Consider the following 17,965-nt stretch of genomic DNA (forward strand, 5'->3'; position numbering starts at 1 on the left):
TGTAGAATCTTTCAACACTGAAAACATACTTTATTATAAAATGATCTGAAACAACTACAGCCATCGAATTTAAATGGATAAAATAGCTTTAGACTGCTACTGCAATTATGGGTAGCTGCGTTATCCCAGCCTGTCCAGTTCAGAAGCAGTCAGAAATTTCCATCAGAATTAAATCGTTGTTGTACGTGCTTCCTTAGATTAGATGGTGAATTCTTGTAAAACAAAATCGCATGGGGCTGAGGCAGGCATAAAAGGCATTTGAAATTGAAAGAGTCCTTCTTTTTTACAATCAATGTTCTGGCAAACTGGATTATTGCAGGTTAATAGCCGCACACTGTAATTCGATTGGTGCATTAATTCATTGTTTCCTTCTGAGGCGTCCCCAGGGACACAGAACGTGGAACATGGATTCTTAGTTTTGATCTAATAGGTCGAAGTTTCGATTTTTTTTTAGGAGAGGTACAAAAGGAACAACTTAATTTTGAAAAAGTAGTGGAGTAAAAATTATGGTATTTGGCATTGAAATTACTGGAGTAAAAGTAAAAAGTCTCCACAAATGTTGAAATACATTAGTAAAGTATATATACACAAAAACTACATAGGTACAGTAACGTATTACATTTACTTCGTTACTATCCACCATATTTCTCCAGATCCTGCAGTTATTTCCAAAAAGATGTGTCTGAATCTAATGCAAAATTACTCAGTTAAAATCCCTGTTTTCATAGTTCTTGGAAAGATACGGTTTGGTTTGTATGTTTAAGCAGTGGGTGTGACTGATGGTTTGATAGCACCTCTCTGCAACACTGTACAAATCTGTCCTTTATCATGGTGATGCATGCAAATGTCTATTTAATTATCCTGCCACATTTTGTGAGGAAAGGGCCATTTACAAGCTGCCCAGGTGTTCATATAATGTCTTGAGACCCATCTGCTTGTTCATCCTGGGCTTATTTGTCATTTCTCTTGTGTGTTCTCTTGTGTCTGGAGATGTTGTGGGGTTATCAATCCCAAACTCTCATTCCATATGTTTATTCCATGTAGTCACTGTGATGGAGCTGTCTAGGGTGCTGATTCTTGAAGGATTTTGAAGGACTTGGCATGGGCTTTTCAGCTGCTGTGAACATCAGGTCCAAGACATACTGTCTTACAAAAACCGAAGTAAAGTGAAAGATTTGACTTTTTCAAATATTGAAGAGCCTTTGATAAGAGGTTCATTCCTGTCAGTTTTTGTTTTTCAACATTTAATCTTAAAGGATGTAGTGAATATCTTCTCATTTATAATAATAATGTTGGAAACCATTCCCCATGCACATAAAAAATATGTAACTGTGTTTTCAGCAGAGTGAAATTCTAAAAAATCTGTCCATCGTATAACATGGACAGTTCAACAAGAAATCATGTGAAAAGTGAATCAAGTGAAAGCATCTCCACACACATTAAACGAGTTGTTAGAGGACTGAGACTAATGTGTTCACTTGAACACAGCCTAATCATATACAGTATAGGCCAAAAGTTTGGACACACCTTCTCATTCAATGTGTTTTCTTTATTTCCATGACCATTTACATTAGTAGATTATCACTGAAGACAAAACTACGAATGAACACATGTGGAGTTATATACTTAACATTTACATTTAAAGCATTTATCAGACAACCCACTAGGCTACTACCACTCTAACCACCACTTACTGAGTAACTGAAAACATGTTTTATATTCTAGTTTCTTCAAAATAACCGCCCTTTGCTCTGATTGCTGCTTTGAACACTCTTGCCATTCTCTCGATGAGCTTCAAGAGTTCGTCACCTGAAATGGTTCTCCAACAGTCTTGAAGGAGTTCCCAGAGGTGTTTAGCACTTGTTGGCCCCTTTGCCTTCACTCTGCAGTCCAGCTCACCCCAAACCATCTTGATTGTGTTCAGGTCCGGTCTCCACTTTAATGTAAATGTTCATGAAAATCAAGAAAACACATTGAATGAGAAGGTGTGTCCAAACCTTTAGCCTGTACTGTAAATGTCTTGTTTGTTTGTTAGGAACCATTAAGATTGGACTCTGGAGATATGCTTAAAGGTCATGTGATCTGATAAGCCCAGAATTACCCGGTTCCAGAGTGATGGATGTGTCAGTTTATTGTTTTATGATTTTTATTAACAACAATATTAACAACTAAATCATTTTTACTGTTTTAGTGGCCATCTGCATTCTTTTTCTCCGCTGTTCCACCTCTGGGCTGTAACCTGTCCTGCATGATGTCTTTTTCTCCAGCTGGAGGACAACCAGGGTCCAGTGCTGATGACCACTGTCGCCATGCCTGTGTTCAGCACTAAAAATGAGACGGTGGGTTACTTCTTTTAGTTCATTCCCATTGTTTGAAGAATTTTATGGTAATTTAGTAACGCACATAAAGTAAATGCAATTCACATTTCGTGGTCTCTTCTTGAGGATTGTGTGTGTGTGTGTGTGTGGGGGGGGTGTAAAAGTAGGAAAGAAGAGTTTCCAACTTTATTTTTTATTTTACTTAATGTACAGAGGAACAGAGGAATCCTACTTGGCGTGGTCGGCACTGATGTTCCAGTTTCTGAGCTGCTGAAGACCATTCCTAAATGGAAGGTAAACTCAGTTATTGATAATAAAAAGGCTGGCTTCAGTAGGGCAGTTTTACTCTTGTACATTATTCCTGAAACTATTTAGTCCAGTCGTTTTGGGGAAAATGGCCCTCGGGCCACCCCAGTTTTCCTCAGGCTGCCAGTTGTGTGGTGGGGGGGGCAAAGTTCCTTTTTCTCTTTCCTCTGATGGTGGCTCATCTGCTGAGGATTTGCAGTCTACGGCCGCAGGCAAATGGTGAAGGCGGAGGGGAGTAGTTCTTTTTATTTTAATTTTTTTTGCAAAACAAGTGGTTTGCATGCAATCGGTGTTTGACATTTGGAAACATGTAATTTTGCGGAGGCTTTCTGATGACGGGTGTCGGGATATTTAATCTAGTGTCTTTATTATGCATTCAGGAGAGTCGCTGTGGAAACGGTCGCTGTGTGTTTTTTTCTTTCTGGAAATACACTGTGAATGTGAAGAGACTGGCTGGACCAGTGAATGAAATTCTGAAGCTGACGGGAGAACAATTTGAACCTCTTTCACTGTTCACTCTCCGTTTCTCTATTTGTACTTCTGCTTGCCGTGTGTGTGTGTGTGTGTGTGTGTGTGTGTGTGTGTGTGTGTGTGTGCGCGCGTGTGGTCATGTTCTTGTTGGTTTTCCAGCTGGGGATCCATGGGTATGCTTTCGCCATTACAAATAATGGCTACATCCTGACACACCCCGACCTGAGACCTCTGGTAATTACTGCTGTACACTGTGCATATTACACATTCATCACGCCCGTGTGCTTGTGTGGGTGTGCATGTCTATGTGTTGCCTGTGTCAGTGTGTGCTTAGTGTGTGTACTTGTCCCCATACGACTGCAACTACATGCTACATTGTGTGTCTGTGTGGGTCTGTCAATTTTGCTTATGTCCATCAGTGCTGAGTGTGTGTGTATGTCTGTTTGAGTGTGAGTGTGTTTTGGGGTTGGGGGGTGCATCGACGCCCTCTGTGCTGAAATGTAAATGAGTGTGTAGGTATGGGCGCAGCAGCATGGCTGGGCTCTGAACGTGTGTGATTAAAGCTTTTGTGCCGCGTGTGTTTCAGACAGAGAGACGCTTCCACTCCTGAGCCTTTAATTAAGGCCTGATGAGAGGAGATGAGCCGTAATGGAGGCTCTGGAGCTGTGGCGTGCGCACAGGGAGCCACGTGAAATGTGTTGGTGTGAAAGCGTGGTCTTCTTCACCTGACTCCCTCTCTCTCTGACAGTGTTTTAATGAAGCCTTGTCAATCAGAGCAGCATTTAATTTTTTAATGTCCTTTGTTTGAAAGCTAGCTTTGAAAAGGGGGTGTTAGTGTGCGTGATAAAAGGGAAGCACTCAGAATGAATTAGCATAATTTGTGTAGTTTAGATGGGTCAATGGCATTGAGGAGCACAAATGCTTTTGAAAAGAGATGGACTTGAACAAGAGATGGAGGGAAAGTGTTGATGGTAAGAAATGGCAGTAATGGAAGGAAGCTGGCAAAAGCTGCTGGGAAAGGGTAGAGGAAGCAACAACAAGCTGTGGCAGCAGATGGAATGGAGCCATGACATGACTAATCCTACATGTGTCCAGGTGTGCATTCATATGATAAATGCTACAGAAATTAGTTCAGCTGACTCCAGAACTGCTTACTTTTAACAGATAATAACTGAAAAGGATTCAGAAAAAAACACAAGAACGTTTGATGAGATGCTTTTTAGCTTTTGATCAGTCTTTCCTTCTTGCAAGCAGTAGCGATAGTGCTGATGGCCACAAGAGGGCAGTGCGCGTCCACTGCAGAGTGTGTGTCTGGGTTATGAGTGTGTGTGAGAGATTGTGTCTGCATTCCAGTGTTATATGTCTCTTATGTAATGAGTGTGCAGCACGTACTTGCTGAGTGTTTTCTGTATGCAATCTGTATGCAATTGTGTTTTTTAATCAATTGGATGGCTTGAATATTCAGTGTATTTTGAGTTCATTGTGTGCTTTATGTGTGTGACTGCAGTATGAGGAGGGGAAGAAGAGGAGGAAGCCAAACTACAGCAGTGTTGATCTTTCAGAGGTGGAGTGGGAGGACAAGGAAGATGTTGTGCGTCTAAAACCTTATTTACACAGACACGCCTCATCCGCATACTGCATCCACACACTTTGTACACATATCCTGAGGTGTATTTCAGAGTGAAGTGTAGAGTATGTTGTGTGTGTCTGTGTATGTGTTTATGACTTTTTATTGTCTATAGCTGCGCAACGCCATGGTGAACAGGAAGACCGGCACTTTCTCTATAGAGGTGAAGAAAACAGTGGATAAAGGAGTAAGTGCAAGTCCACAGATCATACTCAACACAGTTCATACCCAAAACATATCATACACACCTCGTACCAACATAGACATACTTAACACAGACCAAACCATATGCAGCTCTTAACACATGTACGTAACAAGTAACAACACAGACCATACACAGCTCTTACCCAACATAACATGTACCCTCACAGACCATACACAGCTTTTACTCAACATACCATGTACCAGCACAGACCATACACAGCTCTTACCCGACATAACACACACCTAGCACAGACCATACACAGCTCTTACCCAACATAACACACACCTAGCACAGACCATACACAGCTCTTACCCGACATAACACACACCTAGCACAGACCATGCACAGCTCTTACCCAACATAACACACACCTAGCACAGACCATACACAGCTCTTACCCAACATAACACACACCTAGCACAGACCATACACAGCTCTTACCCAACATAACACACACACCTAGCACAGACCATACACAGCTCTTACCCAACATAACACACACCTAGCACAGACCATACACAGCTTTTACTCATAACACATTCACATATTATTTATTTAGAAAAACAGAACTGCATTAAGCATATGTCTGTCTTTGTGTGTTTTTTAGAAACGTGTACTTGTCCTGCAGAATGATTATTACTACACAGACATAAAGGGGACACCTTTCAGGTAATGACGAATGAGTTGGGAATGAGTTACGATGATATTGTATCCATTCTGTTTCCACTTGCCACAGTCATCCGTGACCTTTTGTCTTTGAACACTCAGGGCTTCCGGCCCTTTTCTGCAGCTTCTCTCATGTGAAACCAAGGCAAAATATCAAATGGTCTCGTAAATACTGCTGGGTAGTGTATTTATTCTGAAATCTGGCAGCTTCCTTCTGTGCCCTCAAATTATGGTCTACATTTATTTTACTTCATTTTGCTTTTAGTGTGTACATAAATGAATAAACATGATTATGTATACATTATCACTACTATAGTTGTTTTTGGTGGCCTGTTTTCATTTTAGTTTTAGTTTAGTCTTTGCATCCAGCTGTCTGCTGATTGAATAGCTACCCAGTTTTTTGGTGACCTTTACTTTACCAGTCTAAGCTGCTGTGCTCCAGGCTGAAGGAGTGGTCTGTTTTTGATGATGAGTATGAAGTGTGAGTGACTGTGGGAACATTCTGTGAAGATCACACACATACACACTCATGCAAGGCACGGTTGCATAACCCATCAGAGGTGATCGTGTAAAAGCATAATTCCTGTGGCCTGTGCCTCTTAAAAGCTTTAACTCTTTAAAAAAAAAAAGTGCAGCTGAAACTGTTAGGTAGGAGGTTTATTGAAAACATTGTAGTTTTGTCTGATGGCCCGGTTAGCTTTTATTAGTTATCAGTATTTTTTGAAGATTATTTTTGGAATAAAGCATATGTGTGCTTTGCAGTTTGGGTGTCGCCTTGTCGAGGGGACATGGAAAATATTTCTTCAGTGGCAGTGTGACTGAAGAGGAGGGTAAGGCGGCCACATGCACACACACACAGTCTCTCCCTCTCTCTATTTATTCACATATTTCTGTTTTTCAGTTGCTCTTAGTGTATTTCTTTGACAGTAGTTTGTGTGTGTTTGTGCTTGCACTCATGTGCACTCAGTGTATGTAAGAGAGTATGCGTGTGGGTCAGCAATCTCAGTATTTTTCTGTGGTTCTCTTGGTCTCCTGTTAATATTCATTCTCACAGAAGACATGTGTGTTTCAGCACATGCTGGCGTGTGGGGCTGAGGGAGCATGACTTGGCATTTCCTGATGTTAAGAGATGTCAGAACAGATAGAAATGGACATTTTTCATCTGACCAAACTGATGAATTATGAATGAAGCCTTTGGGTCTGTGTGTGTGTTGTGATCAGCTGAGAAACCCAGTTCTCACACACAGCTGTTGGTTTCAATGCCACAATTACTCTTGTCACCCATAGTTGTTCCTTTTTTAACAGTTACAGAAGTGTAGCCAAGACGTTTTAATGCTGAAACGCACTAATTAAAAATTGATTCAAGTTATTAACATATTAATTTATAATATATACATATTAACATATAACATCTATAATAATGATGAAAATGCAAGATCAAGCCTGAAGAAACACAGAAAGATGACCGGCACCATGTTGTTTCAGGGCTGCATGACTTGGAGCACCCTGATGTAGCACTGGCAGACGAGTGGTAATACATAAAAAAATTCACTCACTCACTCAAATGGCAATTTGTCATTGGTCAGTGTATCCTTTCTAACCCTAAGATTTGACGTGTATTTGTGTGTGTATTTTGAACAGGACATACTGTAACACAGATGAACACCCTGAGCATCATTACCTGTCTCAGATTGAGGCTATTAAACTCTACCTCAGTGGTACTGAGCCATTCCTTAAATGTAAGGCATTATTGCATATTCAGACACATGCACATTTATACACTATGCACTGTTGGATGAAAAATTCAACTTGTGGATCCATTTGTGGGAGTAACTAAGGATCATAGCACAGGCCACAAACCGTGGCAAAGTAACAATTTTCTCCAGATTTACTAAACAATGGCACAATCCTAACTCATTCAGGCATCTATACACACACACACACACACACACACACACACACACACACTCCTAATTTTCTATGGTGTGAAACTGTATCAGGTGAGCGGGAGCTGGTGCAGGAGGTGCTGTTTGATGCTGTAGTCACTGCTCCACTGGAGGCCTACTGGACCAGCCTGGTACTCAACAAGTCAGAGTACGCCGCCTTTCTTTCTTTCTCTCCTTCTTTCTTTCTGTTGACAGATGACGTAACGGTGATATGACAGTTATTGGTTCACAGCACAGCAGTCGCTGTAACCCTTGCTGACAGGTTGTCACATGTTAAATATCACTGCTGTGGCAGATGTGATTACAGACAACATGCTGTCATATAATAAACATGAGCAGGTCAGAATCGTGAGAACATTTAGCCACTTGATAGTGAAGGGGTAAAGTAGTAAAATTTGGCAGAACAGTGACTGCTGTGAAGATGACAGATTTAGTGCATTATGATACCGTCATAAAATGGTTAATTAGGTGATTACACTGAGGAGAAAGGAGGAGGAAAGGAAGGGGAAAATGAACTATTATTAAGAATTTAACATTCATGACTTCTGTCTTGTGATGCAGGAACTCTGACAAGGGAGTTGAAATCGCATATCTTGGCACCCGCACTGGCCTGTCCAGGATCAACCTTTTTGTTGTCCCTGATCAGCTGACCAATAAGTAAGTGCTTCTGTTGTTATGTCATTAGGGTCTTCCTGATCAGTGAATGCACCTGTGTAATATGATGACCATGCCTATGTCCTTTCCTGTGTGCTATAAGAGACTTCCTGACTGCTGAGGATAAGGAGGGTGTGTTCAACGCAGACCACTTCCCTCTGTGGTACAAGAGAGCAGCTGAAGCAGTTCCTGGGACATTTGTGTACTCACTGCCTTTTAGTACAGGTACATTTCCAGTACATTTTTGTGTGTGTGTGTGTGTGTGTGTGTGTGTATAGGTCACGTTTGTCCAGAATATGAATACAATTGATTTGAGGATTTCCAAAACGTTTGTTACCAAACGTTTGTTACCAAAACGTTTGTCTTATATTCAAATCAAATAATTTTCTATATAAAAAATATATGCTGTACTAACAGCTGTTTTCTCAAACATTAGTCGAGAAAAAGTGAGGTCATCTTAAATTTGGGGTTGTCTTGTATTTGGTTTGTGATACTTTAATAAAATGAAAACAAAATTGTTCCAAAAGAGTTGGTTGAATTCAGAATTATGGTTAGGTTTAGACCTAAACATGTCCATTTACAGAGGCAGTTATATTCGTTATGTCTATAATACACCTACTGTATTCATTACACTCGGTCCTCACAAAGCTGTGTGTGTGTGTCTAGGCTCTGAGAATAAGAGTGTTGTTCTGGCCAGTACAGCTATTCAACTCTTGGATGAAAGGAAGTCACCTGTTGCTGCAGGTAATGCTTTTCCCCTCCACATTCAACACTGTTGCCATGGTGATTTGCTCAGACGGGTCAGTTAATAGTGGTATGGATGAGCAGGATTTAACCTGACCTTCCCTTAACCTTAAACCCCTATAACAATTATATGTCACTAGTCGTACACCTGCAAGAACTCTACACTTTGTTTGTGCTCATGATTTTTTGCCACATACAAAATGTGAATGTGCGATTTCGCTTCATATGACTTCAATAGTGAAAAGGCTACTACATCTAAACAGTTAATTTGATTGCACTCTGTGTTGACACTGCCCTTTTTGATCTAAACATGTTAAGTGAAAAGGTCATAATTAAAGTTAATAAGATGGCCTAATTTGATTTTACAGTGTTATTTCACTTCACTTACTTTTGTGTCATACATCTCTCTCTCTCTCTCTTTTATTGTCAGTCTTAAATCAAACTCAAGCCTCTTTGCACTCAGCTATTCCAGGACCTGGACTTGTTCCTGATGACAGCCCTGTGTCTTATGTAGTGGGTTATGCATAGTTATAATCCTAGATCCTCACACAGATATTAAAACGAATGGAAAACTGTGTGTCAGGCTGTGTTCACATGAGAAGGGAAGAGAAGCCTGAGGGAGACATAGTGTACTGGAGCAGAACAACACACACACACTTGCAGGCACAAATTATGTACACTAGTTCTCAAATTGCATAGATACGCGCATACACACACACACACACACACACACACACACACACACTTAACCCATATAAAACAGTCACATTACTAATACACACAAACTCACAAACAGTTAAACTCAGCATTAAGAACAGGTTCATACACACTTGTAACAAATTACTTTCACACAGAGATACATCTGTACAAATTTGCACAGAGGATAATTAATACTAACAGCAAAAACACGATCACACACACACACACACACACACACACACACACACACAAGGACACAGTGGGCAGCGCTTCGGTAAACGTGGATTAGCTCCACACACACGCCACTGCACACACTCTGGCTCAGGGTCCACATACAGAAATCCATCCAGAGCCCAGATGTTCTGCAGATCAAATTTAATATCATGTAACAGCTACTGTTTCACTGTACTGCAGGTAACGGAACGCGATGAAAACATGAACAGGACATGAACAGAATGTCTTGCCGACAGGTGCAAGCTTTAATATAACACAGCAGCCAAGTTGGAGAGGGAATGGCTGATTTTGCATAGAACTGAACGCGTGTCTTTAAAGCCCCGAGATTCCGTGGCTGTTGTCGGTAGGAATTTAGGGCGCCGCTGCAGGAGCCGCGCTGTAGACACGCGCATTTCGCCACGGTAGCAGCGCTGTGTAGGCTGGTTTATGATTCTCCTGGTGTAGAGCTCAGCTCTAACCCAACATGACAAGCCCATGACATCACACACCCCCGGCAGCAAGGGGGGTGGGGATGGAGTAAGGACAATGGGGGGAAGGGGTGGGAGGAAAGCGAACAGTGGACCCATGATGTGTGCAGTTCTTGTTTAAGGCTGTGTGACCAGAGAGACTGCGCGTGGCTATTTTTCCTTTTAAGGGTTAGTCCCTGATGTCTTTATTATGTTATTGCCGGATCCTTTAGGTTTAGGAGTTTGTGTCCCTTCTGTTCCCCTCTTATGTAAGATGAATAAAGCCACTGTCCATCATAACAGGACTGGCCTGTAACCTTGTCCTGTGAGCGAGTGGGTGTGTGTGTGAGAAGGAGGGGGGAAGTGTGTGTGGCCACAGTACTTAAGTGCAGCCGAAATAAAACCCACCACTCGCCCCTCTTCCCAACACACTGCACTTACCAAACACAGTCATTAAACAAGTAGTTTCTGCTCATCAGTATTGCTTGCATGAAATAATCAAGATGATCGATATTGCTTAAAGAGGTGTTTCCTAACACACACTGATAGACAAAACATCAGCTACACAAATGAAGAGGTAAACACTCACAACTGTACACACACTCATAATATATACATATACACTACTTTTCAAAGGTTGGGGTTATTGGGAAATTTAGATGAATTTTACTAGAAAATAATAAGAAATATTTGGAAACAGTGATGTAGATATACCCATATTTTCTGATATTTTCTCAGCTATTGTGAATCAGGTAAGTTTCAGTAAACCTTCGAAATATGCAGATATTGCATCAACAACAAATTCCAGCTACAATTCCAGTCATTTAGAGCATCAACAATGTCTACACTGCAGTTTTCAACAATTTCGTGTTGTTTTGATGGACAAAAACATGGACATTTCTAAATGACACTAAACCTTCGAATGGTATGAACAAAACCAGCTATCATTAGTGAGACACACAAATACACACACACACATATATATAGCAGCTGCCAAGTTTACCAGACAGACTCTGGTATGCCCAAAAGGACCATACACACACACACACACACACAGCAAAACTCACAGATAAACAATAAAACTCAACACCAGGCTAAAGTGTTCTACTCAACATACTCAACACTGCCTCACACGTTGTGCTTCTGAATCACCCCAAAATGGAGCTGTCTGATATGTTTCTATGTCTTTGGCCAGAGTCTTGTGTGTATCTGTGTGTAATTTATAAGTCTGCGCGATTGTGTGTGTTTATTTATTTAAATACACGACTGTCCTCATGCGATGGCATTCTCCAGCGGGCCTTTCTCGTCCGGTTTTCCGGCCTCCTTCTCGCTCGCCGCAGCAGCTAGCTCCGCCTTCTTCAGGTCACGCTGGTACCGCGCCATAATGGCGGCATACGCGCAGCCATACACTGCAGCTGCCAACATCATGAGGCACACGATTCCGCAGACTACGCCTGTTATCACCACCGTGGCGATGGCGTGCCGCAGGTTCACCGGGCGGGGCCTCTGCTTGGGCTCACACTCGGGCAGTGGCCCCATCTCAACTAGCATATGATCCAGGTCGCTGGGGTGGGCCTGGCCCCTCTGGTGCCGATGCTGTGACTCCAGGTGCTGGATATTCGCGAACAGGTAGCTGTAGCTGGTAGCCATGCAGGCGTGGAAAAGCTCATACGGAACCTTCCGGAGGTCTTTGTCCTTCATCTGCTCAGGCTGGACACACAGCACTTCATCTAACACCCCCCCTGCAACAAGCAGAGCGACAGACAGGCAGTTTTTAGACTACTGCTTCATGCATACATACAATGGAAGAATATGTTTATTAGACATTGATGGAGTCTAAATATCACCAAAAGAACCTCTCTTGTTTTAATGGGATCTCGCGTTTTTAAAAAATATATATTTATACCAACATCTTTCATAACAGAACAGGGAAAAGAATACTAAACACAACCAACAGCTGAGGTACAATACAGTACAGTCAGTAAGCAGTAAATTTCTCCATAGTGCCAGAATACAAGGAACCCGTTATAGGGCAGAGCACAGCAGATAGAGGTGAATTAGGCTGTCTTAGGAAATCCCTGCAGTATAGAAGATGAAAGCACCGTCCCAGTGTTTTAAGTACGGGTCCCATGTCATGTAGAAAGTGTCTAAGGTAACACGTGATATATTTGTTACAGGGCATGATAATGTTGTACATGAAGCAACAAAAGACAAAAAAAGGTCTAGGGGTATATAACAGTGTTGAAGGAATCTCACAATTTAATGACTGATTCTCTCTTGAATATTGTTCTTCTCAAAATGTATTTTATAACCCCATAAGAAGACTGTCAACAAAACAAAACAATTTTATTATGTGATGGGTAGCGCTGTGGCCTCACTCTTCCAAGGTTGGGGGTTTGAATTTGTAAGATTCAAATGCATGTTTTTATTCAAGTACATACTTAAATTTTGATTTGATATTGATGGTGGTGGTGGTGTGTGCGGTTGTGTGTGTGTGTGTGTGTGTGTGTGTGTGTGTGTGGGGGGGGGGTTACAGCTGTGCTGGGGGGGTACAGTGTCCTATGGCCAAGTGTGCCATCTGCTAGTGGCTAAAAATGGTATTTCAGTTTTCGACTGAAGTGAGGGTTAAAATTTTTACCCTAAACTAAACGATTCCTGTTTGGCTGGGGAGTCAAACCTAACAGTCTGAAAGGGATAATATACCCATTTTATGCAGTTACAGCACTAACATGTAGTTAATGAGCTGAGGTAGTTCCTGAGGCTTTGAGGTGTTCTAAAGTGTACTACAATAATTGGCGGTGTAACAAGCAGGTACAACATCCGTACGACATTCTTTTGATGTGATCACTTTGATCACCATAATCATCCTAATGTACATCGGTGCTCTGTTCCCAATAACAGCTGTTCCCGGTACAGCCAGAATGACCGGCACGTCTGTTCAGGTTCTCCCTGATGTAATCATGGTGATAATAAATGCCACTTGTCTGAGGAGCGTTAACGAGGACATGTTAACATCCGCAGCGCTAAATACTCCAGACACTCAAACTCATCCCATCTCCTCTAAACAAGATAAATGAGCGTAAACACCCCTTCCCCCCTCCTTCTCTCTATCCCTTGCTCATTCGCTTCCTTGGTTTATCTGGCGCATGACTCTGGGGTCTAATCAGTATGGATGTATTCAGCATCATTTGAATTTCAAACCGTGAGCGGTTGTGAATAGAAATGACATCAGAGGCTGCGTGGCAGTGTGGCAGCGTGGCCGCCGCCGCCGCTGTTGGGAAGGTCACGTCCCTGTGATCACTGATGCATTTCAGTTTGATTAGCGTTCGCTCCAAGTCGCTCTTCTGATTTACTGCATTTGTCATTGTCTTTGTTTATTTCCCCTCGCTGTTCATTATGTTCCCTTCCCTGATGTTGGTTGTATGAACACACATGCAATGTGTAATACATGTAATGTGTGTGTAAGATCATGTGCTTATGTGTGCTTGAACAGAATGTTCAGCATGTGTTGGAGAGAGATCCATTGTGTGTGTGTGTGTGTGTGTGTGTGGTTGGATATGAGTGTGTATGTGAGTGTATTGCCAAAGGGAACAGCTGTACATGGTGTTCATATTACTCATCTGACAAAAATAATATTCATATCGATTCTAATTCCTTCCTCTTTCTCACTCTTTCTCTTTCTCTCGCGTCCCACCACATGAATGTATGAGTGTATATAGCAGAATTGTTGTAGTCACAACATTAAATCACTTTTGGTTACCATGCGGATTCAGCTCCATTGTTCCTTGTGCATCAGTGATCTCCTCTGTAGTATCCATTTAGAGGCTAATTTAACATTAGTCAGCCATCAGTCAGATGTATGTTAGAAGCCAACAGGTTTGTTATTAGGCACAGGTAAGATACACACACACACACACACATACACCTGCAAATGCCTGCATTACATCTGCAGCATTTTTTATACTCGTATCTAAACAAATCTTCATGCCTTTTGAATTACAATGTTCCATGAAATTTTGAAAAACATTGGCAAATATTGGGAATGAAACCCATATCCTTGTTAGAGGATCTGTGTGTGTAATTATAGCATGACCTGGTGATAAACCAGGTAACTGGACTGTTGTGTTTGGAGGAAATGTCTTGCTCTTACTATAATGGAGGTATCATATCACGCTAATAAGATAATGATGGCAGGTTTACAGCTTTAGACGTATTGTGAAGAATAATTATAAATGAGCATAGGGAATGAACAGATTTTGGACACCCTTACAGTTTACTTAGCAATTCATATTGACTACTGTACGAGTACCAGAAGACCCAGGTTCAAACCCCACTTACTACCATAGTGTCCCTAAACAAGACTGGGTTACTGTCCCTGTAACTTTTGATTGACAGAAACTTTTGGTGACAGAAATAATATGGTACTATCAAGGATTAATTTCTTATTGTAAATCTTAAAGACAGACTTTATGTTGCATTATTAAACACTCCCCATGTGCTATGTCTATTATAAAACCTTGGCTCTCTGGCACCTTTAAGATTTTAAGATTTAAGTGATGTGTCCGCTACTTTTAACCCATCACCCTTGGTGAGCAGTAGGCAGCCATGACAGGCACCCGGGAAGCAGTGTTTTTGGACTATGATTTGCTCAGTAGCACCTCAGTGGCACGTTGGTGCCACTTCTGATTAGGGGGGCATTTCATTAACCGCTAGGCCACCACTGCCCCAATCTAGGAAAACGCAACTAGTCCAGGAGGGAGAGGAGTTGTCTCTTATCTTCAAAGTAACCATATGAAATCCCTGCAGTATATTTCAATCTAAATATTGTCCAAGTCGCAGAGCTTCTTATATTTTAATCCATGCGCAGTATTTAATTCTCCTGGATTGGTCACTTTAGCTTTTAGCCCCATCACTCGACAATCTTAAGATTTGGAGAAGCACTAGATAGACACAACTAGACCGTCTGGCAGTGGGTGTTCTGAAAAGATTCCTTCATGCAGAGACCTCGTAGGTGTGTTCCTGAAGGAGGGCAACAAGGTCAAGTTTTTAAGCTTAGATCTCTCTTATACCAAATCCCCCTGCCAGTGAAACATCAGCAGGTTCTTAGCAGCAGCTCCTGGCACACACACTGTGTGCTGTCCTCTTCAGCCAGAAATAGCAGGGTCTGACCTGCATTTTTGCTCACACCAGTGAGAACGAGAAGAATGCTAATTACTGAACAACACCATTACTAAAGTCCCCAATCTGAACAAATGTCATAGACATGTATACTCAAACATTCACATACTTGAAGAACAAGCTTGAAGAAGCTTCTTGGAGTTAGAACCCAAATCCTAACATGTTCTTGTCATCTATACCAGACTGATCCCCATTGAATTTTGCTACATAACACTCACCAGACCCTCACCTTTGAACAAGAAGGTTTCTAGCCAGAGTTTGAGGGCGATCATGTGACAGTCACACTTCCAGGGGTTGCCATGGAGATGCAGGTGCTCCAGACTCTGCAAGGCATCCAGGTGTGTGCGGTCCAGCTTCTGCATGCGGTTGTGTTGCAGTGAGAGCCTCTGCAGATGCTTCATGCTATCTGCCAGTGCCCCCGGAAGACCAGCCAGTGCATTGTGGGACAGGTCCAGTTGGGTGAGGTTGCGGATGGAGCCCAGCAAGCGCCGGTCGAGTTCACGAAGGCCGTTGTGCGCAAGGCTGAGGTTATGCAGTGACCGGAGGCCCTGCAGAGCGCTCGGAGAGACAGTGGTGATGGAGTTGTTACTCAAGTCCAGGACACGCAGGTGCGGCATCTCTCGAAATACCATGGACCCCAGTCCCCGGATACGGTTATCTTGAAGATAGAGCTCTAGAGTGTCGGCCTGCAGGTGGCGTGGGATGTCGTACAAGCCCCGCCCACGGCAGTCTACTGCTTTGGTCCTGCCATCGCATGAACACTCCTTAGGGCAAGGTGACGCTGCTTGGACCAGTAGCATCACACTGAGGACCTTAAGCACACCTCCTGAGAAAAAATGGCGTCATGAATACACACACCGTTCAACACACTTCACACATAAGTACACCTCATCCAGCCAGTTACACAACACAGTTGTGTCGGTTACGATAGTAACTGTGTCAGAATGTGTATACACACACATGCACACACACACAGATTGAATGAGGTTTTAATTGACCCAGTTGCTGTTGTTTTTACACTAGGAAGCCCGAACACATACACACGCCTCAATAGTGTCCATTAGCATTAGCTACAGGTACAGTGGGTGAGGTTGGGGGTGAGGTCAGGGTTAGGGTCAGGATAGGGTTGCTGCTTACCCATCATTTCTTCCTCAAGAGCTTCTGCTGGACCAGAGCTAAGAGCTTCACTGCGTGCTGGAGTGTGTTCTTTTAGTGTCTTACTCTGTGTGTGTCCATTGGATGCTGATCTTCATTGCTGGTCTCTGATGATGATGATGATGGTGGTGGTGGTGACAACGAATATGCACCCATCATTGCATCTCCAGTCCGGTCTTGACAGAGATGCCTTTCAATTCCTCTTCTCTTCACCTGTTTCCTTCCCAATGTTGGCTCTCCCTCGTTGCTGTGTGACTTCCTCTCTGTTTCAGCCTCTATGAGCCTTCATCCTTTATTTCCGTGTTCCTGTGTGTGTCTGCTCTTACATAACCCTTTCTTTTTTTTTTTTTTTTTTTTACCTTTCTCTCCCCTTCTGTTTCTTTCCTCGTGTTTCCCTCAGTCTGTCTACTTCTCTCACTGTCTCTCCGTTTAAGCCTGTGCTCGACGCACTCTCTCTCCCACTGTTTCTCCCCTCTCTCTCTATCACGCCGTCCCTCCCCCCTCCCTTCTTCTCAGGCGAGAGATAGCGAGTGTGACAGTGTGTCAGCATGCTGGACAGCTGTGACTCTTAAATCACACTGCAAAGGCTTCAGCTTTTCTGTTTTACTGGGATTAATCTGCACGCGCAGACACACACCGAGCCGTTCTGAATTAGCCGTGTGTTCCTGCGCGAGTCTGTGGAGCTTGTTAGCCCGTACGCATCAGTGATGTTTTTATTGCAGGCACAAAGCAGCCAGAACATGCCCAGAGCTGAATACACAGACACACACAATCTTAGACATACACAAATACATTTTTGAAAAAGCTCAAACACACACACACACACTGCTTTATTATGAGCATCGTAGCCACGTCGTAGCCAATCCAAGTCACAGGATCATACATAGTAAATCAGTTCACTACTTTTTCTGCATGTGCAAACACACACACACACACACACACACACACTATAGTCTTTCTAATTATAGGTATATAGGTGTTCTAAATGTGTGAATCCTGTCCCTAAAAGCTCCATTAACTAAAGCAAATCTTTTGCAGTTTTCTTTTCATAAATATGCAGTTTTCAGGTTCCATGTCTTTTATGGACATACAATGCTTTCCTTTAAACACACAAAACATCTTTAGATCTCCAAACCTTTACAATATAGTATTATAGTATCATATATTATCAAATTAAATTAGAAATCATTTTACACTCAGTCATACACTCATTATTTAACTCCCTGTTACACCCCACTAAACCCAATAACAAGCTATTATTAACACATTAGAAAGCACAGGAAAACATTATAACACTCCATTACATACACAAGATA

At 42.3% G+C, this 17,965-nt stretch overlaps 2 protein-coding genes across 3 annotated transcripts in view; one reads left to right on the forward strand and one right to left on the reverse strand.

Moving 5' to 3' along the window:
• The window catches only part of cacna2d3a (calcium channel, voltage-dependent, alpha 2/delta subunit 3a), a 109,927-nt gene that overhangs the window by 71,399 nt on the left and 20,563 nt on the right, over nucleotides 1-17,965 (forward strand). For both annotated transcript variants that reach the window (XM_028992618.1, XM_028992619.1), the window contains 13 exons: nucleotides 2,268-2,339; nucleotides 2,532-2,612; nucleotides 3,255-3,329; nucleotides 4,603-4,686; nucleotides 4,838-4,909; nucleotides 5,535-5,596; nucleotides 6,356-6,423; nucleotides 7,079-7,124; nucleotides 7,235-7,332; nucleotides 7,594-7,687; nucleotides 8,101-8,196; nucleotides 8,297-8,418; nucleotides 8,860-8,937. In XM_028992618.1, coding sequence (XP_028848451.1) covers nucleotides 2,268-2,339; nucleotides 2,532-2,612; nucleotides 3,255-3,329; nucleotides 4,603-4,686; nucleotides 4,838-4,909; nucleotides 5,535-5,596; nucleotides 6,356-6,423; nucleotides 7,079-7,124; nucleotides 7,235-7,332; nucleotides 7,594-7,687; nucleotides 8,101-8,196; nucleotides 8,297-8,418; nucleotides 8,860-8,937 — 1,048 coding nt within the window. The remainder of the gene's footprint in view (nucleotides 1-2,267; nucleotides 2,340-2,531; nucleotides 2,613-3,254; nucleotides 3,330-4,602; nucleotides 4,687-4,837; nucleotides 4,910-5,534; nucleotides 5,597-6,355; nucleotides 6,424-7,078; nucleotides 7,125-7,234; nucleotides 7,333-7,593; nucleotides 7,688-8,100; nucleotides 8,197-8,296; nucleotides 8,419-8,859; nucleotides 8,938-17,965) is intronic.
• On the reverse strand, nucleotides 10,960-17,279 carry lrtm1 (leucine rich repeat transmembrane protein 1). The gene is made up of 3 exons (XM_028992620.1): nucleotides 16,632-17,279; nucleotides 15,724-16,320; nucleotides 10,960-12,058 (listed from the first exon to the last, which is right to left on the reverse strand). Exons 1-3 carry the CDS (start codon nucleotides 16,636-16,638, stop codon nucleotides 11,589-11,591), a joined length of 1,074 nt encoding a protein of 357 aa, XP_028848453.1. The 5' UTR covers nucleotides 16,639-17,279; the 3' UTR covers nucleotides 10,960-11,588.

Source organism: Denticeps clupeoides, chromosome 10 (assembly GCF_900700375.1).
Source record: "Denticeps clupeoides chromosome 10, fDenClu1.1, whole genome shotgun sequence".
Lineage (NCBI taxonomy): Eukaryota > Metazoa > Chordata > Actinopteri > Clupeiformes > Denticipitidae > Denticeps > Denticeps clupeoides.

Bases quoted from the DNA above. Each gene is read 5' to 3' on its own strand.
- lrtm1 (XM_028992620.1), bottom strand. The intron at 12,059-15,723 runs GTGAGGGTCTGG...TGCTTGTTGCAG, and splicing joins AGAAACCTTCTTGTTCAAAG to GGGGGGTGTTAGATGAAGTG.